The 25,806-nt window shown below is 37.8% G+C and overlaps 1 protein-coding gene and 1 long non-coding RNA gene across 5 annotated transcripts in view; one reads left to right on the top strand and one right to left on the bottom strand.

Annotated features, from left to right (window-relative positions):
* Positions 1-25,806, top strand: part of LOC132502180 (uncharacterized) — a 211,579-nt gene that overhangs the window by 151,129 nt on the left and 34,644 nt on the right. The window contains exon 3 of the long non-coding RNA XR_009534405.1: positions 10,571-10,683. This is a non-coding gene — a long non-coding RNA (uncharacterized LOC132502180). The remainder of the gene's footprint in view (positions 1-10,570; positions 10,684-25,806) is intronic.
* Positions 24,083-25,806, bottom strand: part of EFEMP1 (EGF containing fibulin extracellular matrix protein 1) — a 69,780-nt gene continuing 68,056 nt past the window's right edge. For all 4 annotated transcript variants that reach the window (XM_060118018.1, XM_060118017.1, XM_060118016.1 and 1 more), the window contains one exon: positions 24,083-24,684. In XM_060118018.1, coding sequence (XP_059974001.1) covers positions 24,523-24,684 — 162 coding nt within the window. In that variant the 3' untranslated portion in view covers positions 24,083-24,522. The remainder of the gene's footprint in view (positions 24,685-25,806) is intronic.

Raw genomic sequence — 25,806 nt, forward strand, 5'->3', positions numbered from 1 at the left:
CCCACCCCCCGCTACTTTCCCCCCTTGGTGTCCATACGTTTGTTCTCTACTTCTGTGTCTCAATTTCTGCTCTGCAAACTAGTTCATCTGTACCATTTTCTAGGTTCCACATATATGCGTTAATATACGATATTTGTTTTTCTCTTTTTGACTTACTTCACTCTATGACAGTCTCTAGATGCATCCATGTCTCTACAAATGACCCAGTTTCATTCCTTTTTATGGCTGGTAATATTCCATTGTATATATGTACCATATCTTCTTTATCGATTCGTCTGTCGATGGGCATTTAGGTTGCTTCCATGACCTGGCTATTGTAAATAGTGCTGCAGTGAACATTGGGGTGCATGTGTCTTTTTGAATTACGGTTTCCTCTGGGTATATGCCCAGTAGTGGGATTGCTGGGTCATATGGTAATACTATTTTTAGTTCCTTAAGGAACCTCCATACTGTTCTCCATAGTGGCTGTATCAATTTACATTCCCACCAACAGTGCAAGAGGGTTCCCTTTTCTCCACACCCTCTCCAGCATTTGTTGTTTGTAGATTTTCTGATGATGGCCATTCTGACTGGTGTGAGGTGATACCTCACTGTAGTTTTGATTTGCATTTCTCTAATAATTAGTGATGTTGAGCAGATTTTCATGTGCTTCTTGGCCATGTGTATGTCTTCTATGGAGAAATGTCTATTTAGGTCTTCTGCCCATTTTTGGATTGGGTTGTTTGTTTTTTTAATATTGAGCTGCATGAGCTGTCTATATATTTTGGAGATTAATCCTTTGTCCGATGATTCATTTGCAAATATTTTTTCCCATTCTGAGGGTTGTCTTTTCATCTTGTTTATGGTTTCCTTTGTTGTGCAAAAGCTTTTAAATATCATTAGGTCCCATTTGTTTATTTTGGTTTTTATTTCCATTACTCTAGGAGGTAGATCAAAAAAGATATTGCTGTGATTTATATCAAAGAGTGTTCTTCCTATGTTTTCCTCTAAGAGCTTTATAGTGCCCAGTCTTACATTTAGGTCTCTAATCCATTTTGAGTTTATTTGTGTATGGTGTTAGGGAGTGTTCTAATTTCATTCTTTTACATGTAGCTGTCCAGTTTTCCCAGCACCACTATTGAGGAGACTGTCTTTTCTCCATTGTATATCCTTGCCTCCTTTGTCATAGATTAGTTGACCATAGGTGTGTGGGTTTATCTCTGGGCTTTCTATCCTGTACCATTGATCTGTATTTCTGTTTTTGTGCTAGTACCATATTGTCTTGATTACTGTAGCTTTGTAATATAGTCTGAAGTCAGGGCATCTGATTCCTCCAGTTCTGTTTTTTTCCCTCAAGACTGCTTTGGCTATTCGGGGTCTTTTGTGTCTCCATACAAAATTTAAGATTTTTTTGTTCTAGTTCCGTAAAAAATGCCATTGGTAATTTGATAGGGATTGCATTGAATCTGTAGATTGCTTTGGGTAGTATAGTCATTTTCACAGTCTTGATTCTTCAAATCCAAGAACATGGTATATCTCTCCATCTGTTGGTATCATCTTTAATTTCTTTCATCAGTGTCTTGTAGTTTTCTGCATACAGGTCTTTTTTGTCTCCCTAGTTAGGTTTATTCCTAGGTATTTTATTCTTTTGTTGCAATGGTAAATGGGAGTGTTTCCTTCATTTCTCTTTCAGATTTTTCATTTCTGTGCGTTAATTTTGTATCCTGCAACTTTACCAAATTCATTGATTAGCTCTAGTAGTTTTCTGGTAACATCTTTAGGATTGTCTATGTATAGTATCATGTCATCTGCAAACAGTGACAGTTTTACTTCTTCTTTTCCAATTTGTATTCCTTTTATTTCTTTTTCTTCTCTGATTGCTGTGTTGCAACTGGTTTTTGTATGTTTATTTTATATCCTGCAATTTTACTGAACTCCTTTATTAGTTCTAACATTTTTTTTTTTTTTTTTTTTTTTTTTTTGCAGTACGCGGGCCTCTCACCGTTGTGGCCTCTCCCGCTGCGGGGCACAGGCTCCAGACGCGCAGGCCCAGCGGCCATGGCTCACAGGCCCAGACGCTCTGCGGCACGTGGGATCCTCCCGGACCCGGGCACGAACCTGCGTCCCCTGCATCAGCAGGCAGACTCCCAACCACTGCGCCACCAGGGAAGCCCCAGTTTTTTTTTTTTTTTAATGAAGCCTAGGGTTTTCTGTATATAAGATCATGTCCTCTGCAAACAGGGATAAGTTTAATTCTTCCTTTCCAATTTACATGTCTTTTATTTCTTTTTCTTATCTAATTGCTCTGTGACTTCCAGTACCATGTTAAATAGAAGTAGCGAGAGTGGGCATCTTTGCCTTATTCTTGATTTTCAAGGAAGAATTGTCATTTTTTCACCATTGAATATGATGTTAGCTACAGGGTTTTCATATACTGGCTTTATTATGGTAAGGTATTTTCCTTGTATTCTTAGTTTGTTGAGAGTTTTTATCATGCAAGAGTGTTGAATGTTGTCAAACACTTTTTCTGCGTCTATTGAGACAATCATGTAATTTAAAATTTTTATTCTGTTGATGTGGTGTATCACGTTAACTGATTTTCATATATTAAACCATTCTTGCATCCCAGTGATAAATTCCACCTGTTCATGTTGTATCATCTTTTTTTTTTTTTTTTTTTTTTTTTTTTTTTTTTTGCAGTATGCGGGCCTCTCACTGTTGTGGCCTCCCCCGTTGCGGAGCACAGGCTCCGGACGCACAGGCTCAGCGGCCATGGCTCACGGGCCCAGCCGCTCCGCGGCATATGGGATCCTCCCAGACCGGGGCACGAACCCGTATCCCCTGCATCGGCAGGCGGACTCTCAACCACTTGCGCCACCAGGGAGGCCCTGTATCATCTTTTTAATGTGCTGTTGGATTCTGTTTTGCTACTATTTCACTGAAGATTTTTGCATGTATTTTCATCAGGGATATTGGCCTGTAGTTATATTTTCTTGCGGTGTGTTTGTCTGGCTTTGGTATCAGGGAAATGCTTGAGATATATTGTCAAAGGGTTAACCTATAGTTCTGACTCATCTCCTAGGTTGCTGTGAACCTTGGACAAATATTTCATTTTCTCTGTGGTCTAGCTATCATATCTGTATTATGCCCTAATCAAATTTCCAGGGTGGTGGTGAGGCCCAACTGAAGCAATGGATATGAAAACATATTGAGAAGGGCAGATTGCTAAGCAAGTTAATGTAGATATTGTAACTTTTAGGAACTGTGAGCAGTCATTACAGCAAAAAAAAAAAAAAAAAAAAGTCACAAGGAGGTAGCTGTCTTTGCTATGAATTACATAGTGTTGTATTATATTTTTACTTAAGTGAACCTAGTATAGAGTTATTCCTAAGACAGTAAAATGGTTGCTAAATTATTATAGAGAATGTAATAATGAAAGTTTCTTCTTTTTCTCTTTCAGAGAGAAAATGAGTTAGGTACTATGTGTAAATAAAACAGGATATTTTGATCCCACCTTTTGATTTTGCTGTTTCAATCTTGCCATTTTGCCTCCATCATATTGATATCAAGGACATTTTGACCCTTCTATCTACTCTTTTACCTGCCATTAATAAAAAAAAGTAAAAAGTATGATAGCTGTATTTATTGATTCCTAGGTTCCAGGCTCTGCTGTAAGTGGTTTACATGTATTTGCTCTTATAATATAGCAATTTATAAGTTATGCACTATTATAATTCTGATTTTATAAATTAGAAAACAGAAACAGTCAGGTAGTCAGGTTAAGAAATTTGAACAAGATAATTCAGTCAATGATGTGGACAGTTACTTCATGGAATACAAAGGTGATTAGAAGTACACAAACCATACAACTGGCCATCCCTTAATAATAGGTCAATCCTGGATTATCTGAGAGAAATTACTCATTATCATGAACCAACAATCAGTTATTTTTAATCAAGATCATAGTGAATATTACATGTAAAGAATCAATAAGAAATAACTGTGACAGTTATTAAAACTTCACATGATAAAATGTGTTATTTACCAAATTTAACAGAAGAACATATTGTTGACAAAATTTAGATGGCAAAATTTTTACTTGGTGTCAAAAAATGGTCACAAAAAGAAAATTCAAAATGACTGAAGGCACAATCAATAACATTTGATATAGATAAAAACCTCATAAATGATAAAAGCTTCATTGCAAAATTCACCCCCTAAAGAATTGATCACAATGAAAATAGGATAGAAAGTAAAAATAAAATAGAAAAATTAGAAATACTACAAATGTACATAGAAACTTGGTTAAAGAATTATAATGAATTAGTGAAATTTACTTCAGTGTGTCTTTCTCCACAAAAATGTAGTCAAACTAGTGGTGTAAAATGATTTTAGACCTGTTTTTGAATTTTTAGGTATATCTTATGAGCATCCTGTGCATCATGGGTACCTTACTAAAGTAAGATACCATGCTTGGTATGCTTAGTTTTTGATTTTTTTCTTCAAGTCAGATTTTTATTTCATCTTATTTGGAAAATGAGTGAAAAATTAACTGTTGGGGTCCATATGCTACTTGGAGAAGAAGAGCTAAAAAGAAGTTGATTGTTCACATTTAATCAGTAAATAACCCTTTTATTTCTACTTATAAATAATATGGATACTTGTTTGTTACTGCTACTGACTAGTCACATTATAGTCACCTAACAAATTATATTGAATTATAATTACTCAAATTATTTTGTAAGTTGATAATTAATTTAATTTGTTATTTTGACGGTGATTTATAATTTGACACTTTGGAGAATTCTGATCAGCTTAAAAGTATGAGATAAGTATTTGACAGAGAAGCCATCTCCTATTTTGACCATTTAAAAAAAATTCAGATTCTGTTTCAAAAAGGGCTCACTTGAAGTTACAGTTAATTTCTCATTGGTAAAATATGTAGTAACTATTGGAATCTTTTATTTACACTTAGTGGAAAGTAACCCCATTTACAATCTGCAATGTGTTATTCCAAAAACCAAGCATAATTTCCACTAATAAATTATGAGAACTGGAACAAGCTATGAATGACGACCAAAAGGTAGAGGTGCTAAATCTTTAGTTTAGAAAAAGCAATCTTCTAGAGAAAAAAGTCTAAGTTCTTGAAAAATATTAAAATAAGTGCATTCCTGTAGTTCTTAAACTAGATGCAGTCTTAAACTAGTTATAAATATTAGCTAGTGAAATGAAATTCAACACATCAGTGGAAAGGACAACTTGAAAATTGTGAGACATTGAATTATTCTGTTTTAGATCAACACTTCCAAGACCTAATATAAAAGAAGAAAAGTCTTAAATTTTATATGTGGAAAACTTTTTAAAATCAAATTAGTCTCATGCATGTTGTTTATGGTTGTGTATGTTAAGCCTAATCAGTACAGCATGGTGGTTAAGAGGGCAGCCTCTGGAGCCTGACAGTTTAGGTCTAACTCCTTACTTTCTCATTTATTAGCTATAGAACCTGTGAACAACTGGGAAAATTACTTAACCTCTTTGGGCCCTGGTTTCCTCACTTCTAAAATAGGGATAATAGTTCTACTTCATAGGATGGTTGTCAGGATTAGATGTGTTGATACACCTAAAAAATTCTACCTCTTGTTGTTGTTAGTATTATTATTATTATTTTACTAGCTACAGGTGAAAATTTTCTGACCTATTTACACATAGCCTTCTTCTCAACTTAATATATAGTTGGTGTTTGGAGCAAATTCTTTCCTACCTAAATTGTTCTTAATCTTTCTATCTGTGTTACTCCTGAAGGCCTACTAATCAGCTGTGTGCTCTGTGTGGTTATTAAGATAATAAAATGTAGCATACTAGTATATTGTGATAGGAATCTAATATTGCAGGTATTAAAACAGTGGGGACACAAGAGAATAAAACTAATTGAGAAGATACTTGTAACTATGTGACCTTGGTAAAGCACTTTCTCTCTTGACTCAGCTTGTTTAAAAATTTTTTAGTCATGTAAAATGCTGGCATTGGATTAAATCCCTACTTTCCTTCTTAAGCTTCTGACTTATAGTACTCTTTCTCCTGTTTGAAATGCTCTCCTTACATAGCTGGTCCCACTTTAATGATGCCATGCATGCTTGGACACCTGTAGAATGGACCAGTGTAAAATGGATCATCTGTTTTTAACCCACTCAGGGTTGTCAGTGGAAACCACAGTATAAGGGATAAAGTCATCTGGAAGTGAAGTTTGCAATATTATGTGCAATATTAATATGGAGGCAGTGCTGAATGACAAAATGACTTGATGAAAAGAGGGGAACTCCCGAACTCCTGTGGTGCTTAATATTAATAGGCATTTATTAACGTCTTACTGAACTGGACTTTCTTTAGGCAACATACTGCAGACAGAAGCTGCTGGGAATTTTTACCTTTAACTTTCATCTTCACTCCATTTATAAAAAGCTAATGCTTAAAGGGCTATTTGTTGAGTGTCACCACTATCAAGCACCCACCATTTTGAAGGTACTCTTCTGGGCATTGAGTAAATACTTGACAATGTTCTAAATGCCAGGGCCTCTTGAGAACTTAAGAAGAATGTTGTGTAGGCAGGGATGGGGGAGGGCAACTTGCTGAGGAGCAAGTTTTGGAGGTCTGGGCTGAGTGTCTTAAAAAATGTACCACATCACTACTGCTTTAACTGTTATTGTACTGGCGGCTGCATCTTCCTCAAGCTGCCTTGAAATATTCTAACATGTTGACACTTTGGAGGAGAGTGAGAATTCTCTTTTCCTTTGGGTTTCGATCAGTGTTTGAAAAGGGAATCATTGAAATATAGGTCTGAGAGGGCATGACAAGGCAAGCCATCACCTCACAATGAGGGCTCAGCAAGCTGTTTTCCATTCAGAGCTGTCTCTCCTCTCTGTCAGCTCTTTTGAAGCACCCATAAAACAAAATAGGCTCATTAACTATGAAGGGGTGAGTGAAGTTGGCAGTTACACCTATTCAAATAGGTTTTCCTTTTTAGATGTTTGCCCTCCAGAAAAAAGAACAGTCAGAAGATGAATGCCTCCATATCAGTGGCTGCTCATGGCCTCCCTTTTGGGGTGAGTGTGGTCAGTCAGTGTCTGGGGGATGTGGGCATTTTGCTCCAGATCTAATTCTAAACTGGTCCATGAGGTTAATGTCTTGGTGAAAAGGCAGGATGGCCTTGTCACCATCAGTTCATTCAATAAGTTTGCATATAAGGATAAAGACTGACTGTCTGGTGTTCCTTTTTTAAACAGTCAAGGGCAATTCTTCATGACTCTTCTCACGAGGACACAGACTTGTCTTAGTTGTGCCATCTTGCTGACAGGGGCAAGCAATAGTTCTGGCCTGTAGACCAGCTCTTCCCATCCATGGATTCTCTTCTTTCATGGAGCTTTCACTGCAAATTTGGCTCCTTTTCTGAACCTACAGCATCCACATTTTAATGAGCTGAGAGAGATGCCAAGACACATAAGAGATGGTTTTAACCCTCGAAATCTTAGTCAGTAAATGAGGTAACATGTGACGACGTTCAATAAATCACCATGCAAATGTCAGGCAATTTGAGATGATCCTTGAAAGAAAGATGGGAAATGTTTCTATGGTTTCTGGTTGTGGAATAGTTTGAGCAAAACCACAGACGTGTTTATAATCAGTGGACAATCTTTTTGGTCCTTACTTTATTTGACCTGAGCAATATTTGACACTGTTGACCCTTTGCTTTATCTTGAAAGGTTCTCTTGGCTTCATGACATCACACTCCACTGGGTTTCTCCCTGCTTTTCTGACAGCTCTTTTCAACCTCGCCCCCAGGTTTCTATGACCACGTGTATGCTGATGATGCCTCACCTGTGCCTCTAACCAGGCTGCTCTCTTGAAGGTCAGACCTATATATCTCTCTTCTGTTGACACCCGCATATCCAACTCTTACTTAAATACCTTGAGTCCAGCATGTCCAAAACTGAACTCCTTATCTTTCTCCCCAGTTATGCATCTTCCTCAGTGTTGCCTATCTCAATGAATAATGTACATCTAGTTATTCAAGTTGGAAACATGGTTTAATCTTTGACTCCTCCCTTCCCAACACCCTCCATATGATAAATCATCATGCCCTTTATATTATAGTTTCTTAATATCTCCTGAATCTGTCCAGGTCTCTCTGTCTCCATTGTTACCTCCTTGGGTCAGCTTTCCATCATCTTTTGCTTGGATGAACTATAGTAGCCATCTGCCTTCAAGCTTTCCTCCAGCTAATTCTTTCTCTACATTGCAGGCAGAGGAGTCTTTCTAAAGCACAAATGCCATCATGCTTTTTCTTACCTTAAAGCCTCCTAATAGCTCCCCTTTGCCCTAAGGACAGTGTCTACATCCTTAAGTAAGGCTGCTTGCTTTTCTTGTTCTGGCCCTGCTGGCCTTTCTTGCCTCATCTCTTGCCACCACCACTCAAGCTCCCTGAGCTTCAGCCATTTTGAAGTGCTCCTGCAGTTTACAGACTCCTGAGGTGAGTTTTCCCATCTCCAGGACTTTGTGCACACAGTTCCCAGCTAGCACACTCTTCTCCCTTGCTCTGCCTCTGGACTCAGCTGGGAAATCCCTGTTCATACTGTATTCTAATGGCCTGTTTACTTGTCTATATCCCTTTAGGTTGGTCAATACCTCTTATAGAGCCTGGAACATTTCAGATATTCAGTAGATACTTTGTGGATGAATGAGTTAGTGATAACACATGGAGTGTCTTTAAGGATGGCAGATTCCCCCAGTCTGACTGGAATGTAGGCTATGTGAAGGACAGGAGTGAAAGATATGAAAGGTGTTTGGGTGTCTTAGGTTGGGTTCCCTGAACACAAATTCTGAGACAGAGATTTCAGTGCAGGAAGTTTATTGGGGAATGCTCTTGAGGTCAACTCCTAAATTAAACTTTACTAGGCCGTGGGATTCCACTGAAGGTATTTACACAGAGAAGTCATGTGACTCGGAGCTGTACTTAGGAAGATTAATCTGGCTGAGGTGTCTAGATTGGATTAAAGGTGGAGAAATTGGAGACAGAGAGGACAGTGGGAAACTTTTTAAATGGTCCAGGTGAGGAAATAAAGGCCTGAGCAAGGGTGTTGGCAGTGGAAATGGAAAAGGCAGGTGGTTATTTGCAAGAGATATAACAATGCTGGAATCCACAGGCCCTGGTGACTGATTAAATATAGGATGTATGGAAGAAGAAGGAGACTCAAAAGTCAGTTCAAGGTTTTGAGCCTGGCTGAGATGTAAGAATGATGGTGCTAGTGATGGAAATTTAACAAGAATATAGTCTTGGTAGTAGATTTGTTGAATTTGCAGTAAGGCAGCCACTCAAGGAGAAGTGGCCTATAGGTGGCTGGGCAAGGAGAGATAGGGAGGAGATGATGACATTCTAAGTAGGGGTTGATGGTTTGAGATGGAGCAGCGAGGTAGGAATACACATCACATGTCCAGGGGACCATGAGAAGATCAATTTGGCTAGAAGAGAGAATTCATTGAAGGAAATATTGGCTTAAAAAGTTGGAAAATTTTTTGTGGAGGGACTTGAATAACATGCCAAATAACAGAGGGGTTAGAGGAGTTCAGGAGATTTCTTATAAAATTGCCTTGTTTTCTGAAGTTTGATCCTATCTCCCATATGAATGTGGGTCTCCATAAATCCAAAGAACTAGAACTCTTCGCTTGAAAGACACTCTGTTTTTTACACTGAAGTGGCTCTGAAGACTGCTGGTCATTGACATTCTTTTTTGTGGAGATTATATGAAGACACATTAAAGGAAAGTCCAGTTTGCATGCATTTCTGAGATTTTTATACTCAGTCTTTGCTTAGCTTTCATGAGGCATGAAAGATCTGTGGCCTAATTGGTCAGCTGGTTTACTGGCTCACCCTGTAAAGTAAATATTGTGTATCTGCAAGTGGAAAGTCAGTATGTGTAATCTAGCTGCCTAGTCACGCCTGCCCAAACGCTGTTGAAAACTTTGACCAGGGGCTATAAAACTGTCAAGAGCTAGGGCCCAAGCTTGCTTCCATACCAAATAGCTCATTATTGAAGCTATTGGGAAGATAACAGGGCATGCATTTGACTTGCTGGGATTCCTTCTTTGCTACAGAAGCATCTGGCAGAGCTAAATAGCTTTGTGTTACATAATTTTTCATTTCTTGTTTTTTATTTATCCTCTAGTTCGATTTATTTGACATCAAAACTTACTCCGCCTTCCTTTAAGCACACTCATAGAATGTAAAGTGTATCTTGATATCAGTGCAGTGACTTCAAAATGGAATCTTCAGATTGGCCCTCAGACCATTAAAAAAAACAAACAAACCCAAAATTTCTTTGGTGTTGTTGAGCAGATGTTTGATTTTTACCCCCCTCCAAGGTGATCATGGGCTGCTATGAGACTTCCCCATTGCCATTTAATGACATTCGCAACATCACTTATTTTCTATTTTCTTTGCATAATTTAATCACAGAATATTGAAAACATCTCTTGAGAAAAGGATGAGAATTGCTGCTGAAGGGATTAACCTTTTTTTTTTTTTTTTTTTTTGGAACAGGAGGAAGTAAATGATATGTACTGAAAGCCCCATGGTGGCTTTTGGAATGGTCTACTAGATTTGACCAGTGCTGGAGAGTATGCAGTGGATGATTTGCAGTTACATCTGCTAAGGTAAAGAGGCCTGAGTGTGTTTGTAACTTTCTGCACAGCTAATTGCATGAGCTTTCACTCAACAGACGAAAACATGTCAAATCTTGATAAATTAAAAAATAAAACCTAAGCGTGTTATTAAGTTGCAACTGATATTCAACAGCTCTACATAAATCTCTAAGAAGCAAACGAAGGAGTATTTACTCTTTTATTCATTGTTCAACTTTGCCCAACCGATTTTATGCTTCAGTCCACAGAAATGTTTACTGTACTATAAAGGTTTTTTTATACTTACATTTTATATTTAACAGTGCCCTTCAGATGTTTGGTCTAAAGAGGGTACGTTTCAGTGATCCAAAGAATCACATAAGGGCTGTATGTTGTGTTTTCAATTAGAAATCTTAATTGCTTAATGCCTTACTTATTCCATTTAGATCCTTCCTGAATCCAGGCTAATTTTCATGGCTGCCTTAGCTATCCCTAGTATAAACTTTTCATTTCCTCCCTATTTACCTTAGCTAGAGATGAAGAAGAGTCATCTTCAGACCTTATGTTGTGATGTTAGGAACGCTGAGAAGACTTCTTTATTTTCCAAATTAACTCTCATAAGTAGTTTTTTTTTTATTAGTAATATTCCTTTAACAGGCACCAAAGCCCTTAATGTAATTTACTCACCCATGGTGTCTATTAGCCTCATCCCTGGTAGACAGGATTTTGGTTTACTGACATGTTTTTAAAAAGAAGCACAGAAAATATCCATGGCCACATAAAATTAGCCACTGACCAGTAATGAGGTGGTTAATACTATGAGCTTTGGTGTCAAACTGACTTGGGTCATAGACCTGGTTCCACCACTTTCTCCCTGTGTGACTTGGGCAGTTTATTCTCCAATACTCAGTCTCTTCATCTTTCAAATGGGATAGAAATGCCCCTGTCATAAAATGAGATAATATCTGTAAAGCATCTAAAGCATTTAGCATGGTGTGAGGCCACAGTCTATGGCATACAATAGGTGCTCAGGAAATGTTATTGTCATTACTATTTAAATATCTAGGCATTAAAAAATGCCTTTCTTGGAAAAGGGTAACACAGATTTGGTAACACTAAGCTATGGTGTTTGTTTGTTAAGATGTTTGTAAGCATGCCTTAGATTTTCACCTGAGGCTCTGGGCTAAATTCCATCCTAGGAGATTAATGTGAACTCCCGGCACCTGAATCCTTGCTCCTGACCCTCACTTAACACTTCTGAATAAAAACTGCTCCTGCAGCTTTTGCCTTTTGCATCTACTTGTTTGACATCTGGACCTCTTGCTCTGCTGTTGTGTAGCTCAGGGGTCCACAATCCCCAGGCTGTGGACCAGTACCGGGCCCTGGCTTGTTAGGAATGGGGCTACACAGCAGGAGGTGAGCGGCGGGTGAGCTGAGCCCGTGGCTTCATCTGCCGCTCCCTATCGCTTGTGCTACCGCCTGAGCCATCCCCAGCCCCCCACCGGCCTATGGCAAAACTGTCTTCCGCAAAACTGGTCCCTGGTGCCAAAAAGGTTGGGGACTGCTGGTATAGCCAAAGGCCGGCCTTTTCCCCCTTATTCTCTCTTACCAGGAGGTTTGGCTTTGTTATGCTGCCTCATCTACCAAAGTCTGATTCTCTGGTCTGAGTTCTTCTTTTTGGCTTTGTCTTACCAGGTCAGCACTGATGGACCCGTCCCGTAGGCTGCATGTAGGTCACCAAGATGTTGAAGCCCCCAACTAATGGGACTGGTGGGCTCTTACTACTATTGAACAGGCACTCATATGGAAGATTCTTGTAACCACCTCACAAATTTTAGACTGAACCTTCAGCTTTAATGCCCATTTTTGCTTAGGAAGCTTTAATATGGCTTGGCTATGATTACCTATCATATTTCCAAGATTCCTATGGCTTTTTTGAGTTTGCTTTTAATTTTTTAAAAAAGAACTTTTAATCTGATAAGAAAGTCATTGTAAAAAATTTAAATTGCAGATATAGGAAGGTACAGAGAGGAGAATACAGTGTTCTTTTAATCCTATCCCAGAAATAACTATAGTTAATATTTGGTTTCCCTCTTCTTTCCATACATATACTTATGTAATTGAGATAGTACCTCTTACATTGTCCACTTAATACTATATCACAAATATTCCCCATTCCATGAAAATCTCTTTATTAACACTTTAATCACTGCATAATGCCCCACCGTATAGATGTGCCATAGTTTAAACTTAGCCATTCCCCCATTATTATACATTTAAACTGTTTTCATTTGTTTGATTATTAGAAATGACACTAAAATAATCATATTTGTACATAAACATTTTTCTTATAAATTTAAAACCCATTACGGATACGCTTTTTTAAAAAAAGAATAGTTTTCTCTCTGCCATCCTTGGACAAGGAGTAAACAACTAGACTGAGACAACTGTAGACACTTAAATATCCATTGAATGAATAAATAGGTATTGAAAAGGTGATTTGCCCTCATTAAAAATGAATACATACAAGTGTGGAACTAAGTAAGTGTTCTACTTACCCTTGAACACAAGAAGTATGTTAAAGAGAAAGGATATAGAGAAAAATAAGTGAAACTAAAAAAAAATCTGGGAGTTAGAAAACTGTTCTCTGCTCCAGTGGAACACTTCCATTGCCATACTAAAAAATATACAGTTGACCTTTGAACAACGTGGGTTTGAACTGCATGGGTCTATTTATATGCAAATTTTTCAGTAGTAAATAAAATAGTACTACACAATCCACAGTTGGTTGAATCCATAGATGTGGAACCTCAGATATGGAGTATAAGGTGGGCTGGATGGGTTTTTGAGTGGGCAGAGGGTTGGTACCCCTAACCCCTGCATTGTTCAGTAGTCAACTGTACTCATTTTCTAGCTTCTCCATTGATGCAGAGACTGCTAGCTAGTAACCAAACCCCTTTGCTCTTCTTTCTGAATACACAGCTAGACTCTATTTCCCAGCCTTCCTCACAAGTGTGGCCAAAGGGATATAGCAGGGCGATGTAAGCCACTTCCAGTCCTGCCCCATAAAATGTTCTCACTTTCAACCTGCCATTGATCCACCTCTTGACGTAGATGAGCACAGGGACCTTGGAAGCCATCAGTTGCAGGGAATAGAGGTCCCAAATAGAAGCAGCTCGGTTCCTGAATCTCTGCTTGGAAACAATTGTCTGCCTATTGGGTTACCAGAAACTTAGGCTCATTCCTGACATGTCCTTCTCCCTTATTATCCATATGCAACCTGTCATTAAGTCCTTTGTCTCCTGTGTATATTGAATCTGTTCATTTCTCTTCATGCTCTCCACCAATACTTTTGTCCAAGTTAGCATATCACCTTTTCCTGGGCTGCTTGCATAGCCTTCTAACCTGCATCCATTCTGACCCGCTTCAGGTCTATCTCAAGGTAAAAGGGTATTTTACCAAAGTGCAGATATGATGACATTATTTACCTGCTTAAAATATTTAAATAGTTTTCAATTTCTCTAAGAATAAAGACACAAATTTTTCAGTGGTACCCTGTCTAGCTTTATCTCCTATCAGGCCACCTCTTACATTTTCAGCTTCACCTACACTGGCATTCCAGTTCCTTGGACTCCATCCCGCAAAATACTTCTTCCCTCCGAAGGGCCTTTGTGTATGTAGATCCTTTTCTGAAGGCTCTTCCCTCCCTTTTTTTTTTTTTTTTTTTTTTTTTTGCGGTACGCGGGCCTCTCACTGTTGTGGCCTCTCCCGTTGTGGAGCACAGGCTCCGGATGCGCAGGCTCCGGATGCGCAGGCTCAGCAGCCATGGCTCACGGGCCCAGCCACTCCGCAGCATGTGGGATCTTCCCAGACCGGGGCACGAACCCGTGTCCCCTGCATCGGCAGGCGGACTCTCAACCACTGCGCCACCAGGGAAGCCCTTCCCTCCCTTTTTATTCAGTTACCTCCTACTCATCTTCAGGAGCTCATCTCTAGAGACATTTTTCAAAGGATGCCATGGTAGGTCATTTGATTTCCTCCTATTAATAGGCTCTTGGAGCACCACCTGCCTTTTTGGTAGCTTCTGTCATAGTTGCAATTTTACATTTGTTTGTGGGATTATTTAATTAATTTGTTTCCCCCAACAAACTAAGTTCATTAAATGCAGGAAGGGTGTTTAAACAGCCATCATATCCATGCTTGTGGAAAGAATAAAATAAGGAGAGAAGTAAAGAAAGAAAGAAAGGTTGGAGAAATGAAAAAACTGATGGATGGAGTGAGATTTGTTACCACATTGTTTAATATTAGGAGTCAGGATCTTGTTAAGTTAGGAACTACAAGATTTATGAGGTTTCTTGACATGTCCCTTGTTGTGTTTTACTTCCTTACCTTTGTGTGTAAATTCCCCTCTGCTGGAATACCCTTTTTTTACTGGGACAAACCCTATTCCACCTTTAAGATCAGCCCAGCCTTCTCTGATTTCTCCCAGGCAGGGTTAAATGTTCTCAGCTGTGCTCCCCTTAGAACATCTTAAGGCTCTAGAGACAGATGGGTCTTGTTTGCAATCTTGGTCCTGCCCCTGCTTGACATTTGACCCTAAGCAAGTCATTGAATCTGCTTCTTCAGTAAAATGGAGCTAAAAATTCCTTCTTCATTGGATGAATATGAGGAATGAGATAATGGACTGAAAGCACCTCAATAAATATAGGTGCTCAATAAATAGTGACTACTTAAAACAAATTGAATCCAAATTTATTGTGTTTAATTTGCTAATCATATTGTAAGTTCTTTGAGGCCAGGGACTATGTCATATTTACCTTTGCTCCCTTAGTACTTAGCACAGTGCCCTGTGCATAGTGGATTCTCAGTGAATGTTTAATAGCTAATCACCAGATTAGGAAATAAAGGCAGATAATTGCTGCTAAGAGACAAACAGGGGGAACAGAATGTTGAATCACTACAGGAACACATCTAATAGAGGCCAGAGGTTGAAATATACTTTTCAACTTTTGAGCTTGAGTCAGAAATTAGCAACTCTTAAATACACAATTGCTATTAACAAGATTAATTGATGCCTGTACATTGTGACGGTAAGTTTGAAATAAAGGGTCATCTCCTACACCTTTTTTCCCTGCCTATTCAAATATTCCAAGGCCCAGATGAAATGTCCTTGTCTATTTTCACAAAAGCCCCATATATGCTAGGCACAGGGCTACTTCATGCAATTAGGGATGTATCCAGGTTTTGAGCAAAACTTATATATATTTAGAAGCTCACTTTAAGGGAAAGAATACAAAATTATAAATGCAAAATTAGACACAAAATGAGTTCTTATTTAGAATAGCAAAAGAGATCACAAATAAATCACAAATTTTAAAAGCTGACAGCAAATATCACAGTCTGGGAAAATAATATTTTTTTTATTAATTAGCTGCCAGGAACTCCTTTGTAATAATTTTTCCACTACATTTTTTTGGATGCATGCTGTTTGATTACCTATGGTAATAATTTTGTAACATCATTTCTTTTTTTATTAATTTTTATTTTATATAGGAGTATAGATTAACAATGTTGTGTTAGTTTCAGGTGAATGGCAAAGTGATTCAGTTATACATATACATGTATTTATTCTTTTTCAAGTTCTTTTCCCATTTAGGTTATTATAGAGTATTGAGCAGAGTTCCCTGTGCTATACAGTAGGTCCTTTCTTACAGAGACAATAGAAAGATAACTTTATCTTCTAGAATGGTTGAGAAAAAATGTTAAATTGACAGTTTGCAGAAAGGTTTCTTTGGTTTCACAAGCCATTTTGGCAATGACATACAAATTTTTAGAATTGTCAGATTTGGGAAACCTCTATCAAGTTTTTATCACATAACATATGTACAACTCTAAATCACTCTAAGTTTTCTTGTGCGGGGACTAATGTTAAACACCCTTTGAAATGGCCACACTAACTAGTGAGTTTACAGTGCCCTTGTTGTGGTAGTAAAATTACAATTTTTTGTTTTCTTTACTGGTGTTAGTGTTCATATCAAAGTAGCAGGACACTTAAAATCCTTCCCAGTGTGTTCACATGATTCATTCCTTTTCATTAATTTGATCAACTCAAGAGTCTATTCATTACTTCTATTTGAAATTTATTTCTTCATCTCAATGAATTACAGTTTTTGGTAGTATCTGAAACAGAGTTTGGGGGGTTATAATTCACTTCTCATTGTCAGAATAATTTCTAATGAGCTCTTATAGAAATATATGAAAAATATTTTCATGGTATGGTGCATGTATAATTGCCTATGCTACATAATTAAATATATTCTTGAAAAGGCATTGAATAAAAACCATATCCTCTGCTTTTCATTTTACACCTCTGGTGATTAGGAGAATTTTCCATAGATTAGCTTCTGGCTCTGCATATTTCAAGACTTGTTTTTCTTCTACTACCTACTCTGGTGCTGGATACTGTAGGACACATTAAATTGTGATAGGACCCCTGGCCTTGAAACTCTGTGCATGCTGTCAGGTAAAATCAACACAGAAGGTGGTAGGAATATTTTTAGAAGCTATTCCTACATCAGACAGGAACTGGAATTAAACATACATAGAAGTGACTGTGAACTATATAGGTATATTCCACTAAGGCCAAGTTAAATGTACCCTCCTGACTCAATTTCCTGGGCTGGATTCCCAAAAATCCTTGTGACCGTCCCAGTGCTACCTAACATGAGGAGAAGTGTGAAGGGTGGAACCTAAGAGGAAAGATCAATACTAACCCATCCAGCTAAAAGGTATTACTTTTTCAAATTTTACAAAAATAATATGACACTGTGAACACATTGTAGGGTCCCTTCAGGGCCTTGGAAAGGACTGGTGCAAGGGAAGGGCCTTAAAGTTTTAGCTTCACTAGCTTCCTTGAAAATTCATCTTTGAAGGGCAACCAATTTTATATAATACTCTGTAGTTGGACTTGTGATGTGCTCTGGAATCAGATAGGCTCATGGTGTTAAGTATACAATACCACTTTATGTAATGTCTTATGTGTCTTTGCATCGAATGGACATGTTTGGTGCCTGATTTGCTAAGTGAGTGATACACAGAGAAGACTAGAGTTTTCTCTACAGAAAGGAAGAGAGGGGAAAAAAAGGTAGAGAGCCAACAGAAAAAGGTTAAGGAAAGACTCATGAGGTATGAAGCCATCAGGCCAGTTACATGTGCTTCTGTTGTCAGACTCCAAGCAGTGTGGATATTGCTGCCCACCAGACATCCCCTCAGCAACAGGAGCTTACTGGGCGTTGCAGTAGGAGTTTCTAGCTCACTGACAACATCCCCTATCAAGCCTCTGTTTCTCTTCTCCTCTGCCTGAGGGCTTTCTCCAGTGCCAGGAAGCTCACCCACCTGCAGGTAGTTATAAGTGGGTGTGGCATTAGTGCCCCAGGAGGCGACCCTTACCACAGGGATGGGAGTTGCAGATAAACAGCCCAGTCTAGGCGGCTTCTGGTGGGATACTTTTGAGGTGAGTTCCACACTATTTCTCAGAGGATCCCCAAAGATGCTAAGTGCTAGTTTGCCCACAGAAGTGACCCACTCATTAACTCACTCATTGATTGGCATCTCTCCCTTCCCTGACTCACTTTCCCTAGCTTCTCACCTGTGCTTCCTAAGTTAACCTGTCAAACTACCAACACTCAGTTCTGTAACAGGGTCTTCTTTTGAGGCAACACAAACCAGGACACCTGGTTTAAGTCATGTGCAAGTAATTTACCACTTAAAGAAACAATCTAAATATTAAGATACAAAAACATGGAATACAGTTTTAAAGGAAATAAATAAACAATTTGGAGATACGCAACAAAATTATTTATTCGTGTTATATGCATCTGTTTAAAAAGAATGCTGAGATTCTGATGAAACTAATTTAGTTTCTATGGGAAGATAAAAAAGAACTGAATTATTGCATTCAGGTCTTTAAAATTCTCTTGCGTTTATATTCCAACTCTGGCTTATTAAAGGGGTCTGTGCTCCATTAACATACACATGCGCTTACAATATAAACAGCTTAACTAGACATCTGTGTTGACTACGTATAAATGGCAGTTAACTTTTTGCCTTGTTTCTGTTCAACGACCTTGATATTTTACTCTGCTGGCCAGATGAAACAAGATTGGTTTTTTGGTACCAGATGTGTCACAGTTTGTGCTTGTATTTTGCAGGTGCTCCCCCCAGCTGGGAAGATGGAAACTTGCCATCTTTCTGAGATGATGATTCAGGATAGAAATATAAATGTGTTAAAAATAATTCGACATATTAATGGAAGGCTTTGTCCCTTGTGGGCTTCTTATACGTAACATATGAGCAGACAGGCAGCTGTTCTATATTTTAAAAGTAGAGATAGAAAGTTAGAAGCATACATGGCTATTCAAAACATAAGAACTGCTTGCATTGTGGAAACAAGGTTCAACAATAAACTTGTATTTGTGAAGCTTCCCCCCAAATAATAATCCCATTGGGTTGTGTTCAGGTGGTCGTAGGGTTTTGAACAATCTTTCTACTTCCGTCATTTAGATTCACTAAAACACCTGCCTTGTAGGGGCAGAGTGGTAGAGATGACTACATTTTTTTAGATAAAAATGGGGATTGGTTTGTAGGTGATTTCCACCCTCCAATATTTATATATTTTTAATCACAATAAAACCCCTAATTTGCGGGGGGAGGTCATTTTAACTTAAACATTTTGAAAGAACCAAAAGCCCCATTGAGGGCTGAGTTATTAATAAAATGTGGTATCTCTTATCTTATTTCAAGCCGCTAAAGCAAGAATCCTTTAGGAGATGAGGTAATGATGTTCATTGTTTGCTCCTTCAGTAATCACCTAATGAATATTAACCAATGTCAAGCATGGCAGTAATCTTTCATTAACCCCTTACCTTTCACTGATCTTATGGAAGGAAGGACTCTTTAAGCCTTTTGGTCTAACTTTTGAACAAGGAGAATGCTAGCCCCACTCCATCTTTACTGTTGCTCTCAAAGCTCCCCCATAGAGAGATCTCTGTTTGTATCTTTAGGAATAGGGTTTTTTTTTTCTTTTAGAAATTGCTGTCCTCTCAAGTATAGTAAGGTCTGCATGATTGGTCCTTGAATTTCAGTTTCTAGAGTTCTGGAGTATTTTGTATAACAATTATTTCCACCTCTCTGGAGTTTTTAAAGAGAACAAATGAGCTAAAGTTTAACAGAGTAAATCAGAATCAAGTTGGTATCTGTGCTATTTCAATCCAACTGCAGCTAACAGCAGTGGTGACCACTAGTCACGGCAACGAGCAAAGCTGGTCCACAATTTGGGGTGGGCACTGCAGGAAGAAGCCTTTGAAGGAAGGGGATTGCTTGTTGTTGCTGAAATTTGGAGCATGGCCAATGAAAAGAGCCCTAATCTAAGTCATAAGACATTCATTCAAGGCACAGTGATCTTGCTCAACAGACTGTGACCTTGAGCAAGTCTTAATAACATGGTTTGACCAGGTGGCATCTAAGTTTAGAATCCTATTATTATTAAAAGGAAGCGTATGTAATGGTTGATTTTAAGTTTAGAGGGAATGGAGATTGCAAGCTGTCAAAAAAAAAAAAAAAAAGCACAACTATTTAAGAGGGAAGTTTGGCAGCTGAAGTGAAGTTATTCTCCTTTTTGAGAAGTCTTAACAACCAAGAGGTCTCTCCTAACTGCTGTCAGAAAGCAACACTGTCCAGTCAGAGAGCATGAAGTTTTGAGAATCCAGGTATGGGCACTGGAATGGTGAAGTGATGGAAATGACTAGTTCAGTCCTCATTATTGAGGCTTACTGAGTAAGAACATGTGAATTTTCTGGAAGCATGTTTGGAAGTGGGGGAACTCATGGCTGGACTTTTTTTGCTAGTGAAACAAGGTAAAATGACTTTGAGTTTAACATGAGAAATAATACTTCAGTTAGAATCAGTGGAAAGGAGTAAAACATGCACAATTTAACAGTGAATACTAAAAAAAATTTATTCTGAATTGTAATTCAAAAAAGTTTTAGCTAAATTGGGTTTTTTCTCATGTCCTTGTCCCCAGTAACGAACCGTCATTTTGAAGACCTGTTTTGGGGTAGGAACTATAGTTTTTTTTCACCAATGTCCAGTGCTTCCCAACAGCCACTACATACAAAGAATACTCAAATGCTTTTAAAAGTTTGGCAAATAGAGTCACCTTTTCTCTCAGTGCAGCTCTGGCATAAGGAATAGGTACAGTTTTTAAAGCTGGAAAAACACCTTGTTTCAATATCCCAGTTTTATGGATAAAGAAACCAAGGTCCTAAAAAGCTAAGTCTCACAGCTAGTTAAGGCTAGAACTGAGACTAGAACCCTGGTTCTTCTGTGCTTCATCAGGCTGTTAGATGTTGGAAGAAATTACCATAGAAGTTGCTCAATGAAGTTTGCTGCTGAATAATTATGATTCTGATGATGAATTATTTTCATAATTCTCATCTATGGGAGCTGGTTTAAATCAGTGATTCTCATGGAGGAGGGGAGGAGGGAGTCATGTGTAGTTTGAAAACAAAGCACAGCTTTGTCTTACTGCTTTGGTTTGTTTTCAGTGATGATATTTACTTTATTTTGAATTTCAAATTACATTTAAAGAGCGCATGAGATTTTTATGTTTACTGAGGACAGTTGTACCTGTAAAGGAACTCATGTGTTAGCTTTTCAAAGTTCTTTCCAGGACTCTGCTTCTGTGAATGAAAAATGATTTTTCACTTGCTGTTCATTTTAGTTAAAAATGAAATTAAAAATGGGTGATTTAGGCTGTAAAATTAGTAGATGAATAGTCTAGGAATCTATATGTCTAGGATAGACATGTAACAGTCTAATAGTCTAATAATAGTCTAATAATGTCTAATCGTCTAGGATTATATTCCTAATCTATGAATAGTCTAGGAATTAGTAGATGAATAGTCAGATAAAACAAAATTGCAGGTGGAAACAACCTATCAACTATAGTCTATCCACTGATGAATGGATAAACAAATGTGGTATATTTATACAATGGAATATTATTCGGTCATAAAAAAGAATGAAGTCTGGTACATGCTACAACATGGCTGAACTTCGACGACATTATATTAAGTGAAAGAAGCCAGAAACAAAAGGCCACTTACTTTATGATTCTAGTTGTATGAAGTGTCTAGAACAGGCAAATTCATAAAGACAGAAAGTAGATTAGTGGTAACACCAGAACTTGTGGGAGGGGGGAATGAGGAATGACTGCTAATGGGTATGGGATTTATTTTTGAGTGACGAAAATGTTATGGAACTAGATATAGTGATATTTGCATAACATTGCAATCTGAATTGTACACTTTAAAATGTTGAATTTTATGTGTATTTTACAATTAAAAAAAGAAAAGGGATTGCATCAGTGACACTAGTTTATCAACCCTTTCATGTCTTTATGTTTTGTGAATAGGACTAAACTTTGGGATGAAAGGGAAACCATCTTGTTTGCAGTTAATGGCTTCTGTAGGTCCAAAAATATATCTAAAATATATTATTATTTTATCATAGATTATATTTAAATTATATAAATTATAATGTATAAATTATTTATAGAATATATTATTATAGAAGTATATATAATCTATATGTAATCTATGTTTCTTAATATATAGATTATATATACTTCTATAATTATATATATGTTTAGAGGTGGGGGTGGAGGGTCAGGACTTATGCATAAATATTTCATAGAGATTCCTGTTTCTCCTACAATCCTCTGTGGAGGTACAGATAAGACTCTGCCTTCTTGCTTAAGAGTAAAAAATCTGTTGTAAGGTCTTAGGCATCTTTTTTTTTACTCTTATCATTCCCAGCTCTGACTTGAAAACTGTGTCTATATATAGAAAAATCACTATATTGATTAAGAATGGAAAAGTTTAGATCAAACCTGAATTTACGTGGACTATAAGTAATCATGTGGACAGGGTGACAACATACGCAACAGTCCTGCTGTGTTGTGGCTGATTGTTTACTCTGCTTCCTTGTCTGACTCCTGGTTACACCTGTTCTCTCATCACTGTTCCAATGCCCCTGTATCCTTTAAAAGCCCATCCCGTGCCCTATTCACATAAGAAATTTGTGTTTTGTTCCTTGGTCTCTTGGTGAACTTTCTTTTTGACAATTACTGCACATTTTGTCAACTCTTTGAGGAACATCTGTTTATGTGGCAAGGTTATCTGGTTATTCATATGTGCTTTGAAATTGGATGTAAGAGAAAAATTGACTGCATATATTTTTGTGGAATGATTTTAACAGTCTTTTGTTTCCTCAACTTTAGATTGTTTCTTTTTAAAAAAGGAAATAGTTGTTTTTGCTCTGGCAGCTACAAATAATTTTTTTCCCAGACACAAAAATTATATTGGCTATTATTAGCTACACAGAAAAAAACCTCTAAAAGAATACTTATTTTTATTTAAAAATATAATACATCAAAGTGAAGCAGTTACATTTTAAACAAACAAGAAGGTATAAAATGTTTTCATAGAGTTAGGAGGGAGGGTAATTTGATTTAGTTCATTGTCAATCTGGATGCCAAGAGTAAGAACCATCACCATTTCTTTACTCTGTTAGCAACAAATATAAAGATGAGAAATTTTAGTTATAAGTTAGTGAAGTTTTAGGGTTTTAATTTTATTCAGAAATCAAAACTTTTTCAGAAAAATAACTTTTCTTCATTTTGCTCCACATCTTGTGGAAGTCCTGAATTCAGGAATGTTATTACATTTATTGAGTGTTATGGACTGAATGTTTGTGTTCTCCCAAAATTCATATGTTGAAGTCCTAACTCCCAATGTGATGGTATTAGAACCTGAGGCCTTGGGGAAGTACTTAGGTCATGAGGGTGGAGCCCTCATGAATGGGATTAGTTCTCTTGCTCTCTTTCTGCCATGTGAGGATATGAGTCTGCAACCTAGAAGAGGATTCTCACCAGAACCTGACCATGCTGGCAACCTGATCTTGGATTTCCACCCTCCAGACTGTGAGAAATACATTTCTGTTGTTTATAAGCCACCCAGTCTATAATATTTTGTTATAGCAACTCAAACTGACTAGTACACCGAGTTTGCTTCTTCAGGTCAACTCCAAAGTGGTTTAGAAAGAATTTGTTTTCTCATCTCCTCCCCATAGATTTCTCAATATAGTGATTTTCTAGGGGATATCTTATTCATTTGGGGAATTTTGATTACTGTCCTTTTTTACATTCATAACAAAAATTTCTGACAAAATTTAAAATATCTTATAGAAACCACTATGCTATGTGATAATGATTTACTACTATGTAATAAACAACTACATTTAGACTGATCATGAAAATAAAAACCAACACAAGTATGATAGATCCTCATTTTCTAAAGAAATATATCTTTATTGACTTTTTCCATTTTCTTACAAGCAGTTAAAAAACTCATTCTTGAACTTGCATGCTGTTCAATGTTATGATGGCTGCCTCCTTATGAGACTATCAGTGGAGCTATAGTAAGTTTCCTTAAGTACCACAGAAGACAATCATTGCTTGGTCCCACTTTTACAGAAAAGAATCCAAGTTTCACCGGAAAGAGTATGCTTAGCTCTCTTGAAGAAGACCAGTTTAGTGGATTAATGTCTAATTTACATACAGTAATAAAGACAAACTTTGAATCTTTACAGATTAAATGCCCACTTTATACCATGGTGTAATTGTTTGAATTATTGGTGAGTGTACAGTATATAGATGTAGATGTACTAGATATGTCTATAAATAAAATAGTGCTTTAAGATAACAATATTCTTTGGCTGATTTAAATGCCTATAGTGGACTCTTTTAAAAGACTAAAATGAAAATGGTCCCACTATTATTGTCAATCTTAACACTGAGCTGGTGCGGAAGGTTCCCATACTGTTGACTGTCAGCATCTCCAGGTCCACTATATATTCTCTTGGTCCTGATAGTGACTTCACCAGCACAAGCATTGCACTTACAGGACTTGTTTGCTAAAATAAAAGAAAAAAGAGGGAGTGAGAGAATAATTTTTCTTGTATTGCAGTTTCTATTATTTGTGAATACACTTGCTATAAGAATTAGGGGAAGAAATTTTTTTTTAATTAATTTATTTATTTTTGGCTGCATTGGGTCTTCATTGCTGCGTGTGGGCTTTCTCTAGTTGTGGCGAGTGGGGGCTACTCTTTCAGTGCTGTGCACAGGCTTCTCATTGCGGTGGCTTCTCTTGTTGCGGAGCATGGGCTCTAGGTGCGTGGACTTCAGTAGTTGTGGCACGCGGGCTCAGTAGTTGTGGCTCATGGCCTCTAGAGCGCAGGCTCAGTAGTTGTGGTGCACAGGCTTAGTTGCTCCGCAGCATGTGGGATCTTCCCAGACCAGGGCTCCAACCCATGTCCCCTGCGTTGGCAGGCAGATTCTTAACCACTGTGCCACCAGGGAAGCCCAAGTGAAGAATTTTGAGGTAGGATTAAAGTCACTACTTAGTCCCTTCTTGGTTCTAATCCTTTTGGATCTTATCCCTTATCCACACATAGTCATTAGTTCCAGATACAGGGACCTGCTTTCTTTTGATAGTTCTTTGTTTTCTACTCATCCCTCTCTGTTAATGTTTCTCTTCACTTTTATTGAGTAGTTCTAGCCTTTATAGAGACTGGAGTTCATGTGAGAATCTGATAGTTTTTTGAACTGATAAACAAAGTTGTCATCTTTCACTTCTCAATATTGTGGATCTGTCTACATTCTAGTAGGTGAAGAGGCATGTAAGTAGTTAATTTCAATAGAATATGGCAAATGCTAAGATATACGGGGATATGCATGGTATATATGAAGATACACAGAGGTGTGTACTCACAGAGAAAAACAGAGGGACCCTGAAGCATTGAGGGAAGGCCTTTGAATGCCTGAGGACAGTCACCCAGAATAACTGGGAGTTTTTTAAAGAAGGATGTTCTGGAGAACTGGATGCAGTTTCACTTTGATGAACAATGTGATGGGTGCTGGAGAGTGCAGGGAGAAGAGTTTGGACAGGCAGGCAGGTAGATGTGTGAATCTGAATGCCAAGAGGAGGGCAGGGATAGAAACAGTGGATTAGGATTTAGCATTCACGTCAATAGGTG

The sequence above is a fragment of the Mesoplodon densirostris genome, chromosome 14 (genome assembly GCF_025265405.1).
Source record: "Mesoplodon densirostris isolate mMesDen1 chromosome 14, mMesDen1 primary haplotype, whole genome shotgun sequence".
In the NCBI taxonomy this organism is placed as follows: Eukaryota; Metazoa; Chordata; class Mammalia; order Artiodactyla; family Ziphiidae; genus Mesoplodon; species Mesoplodon densirostris.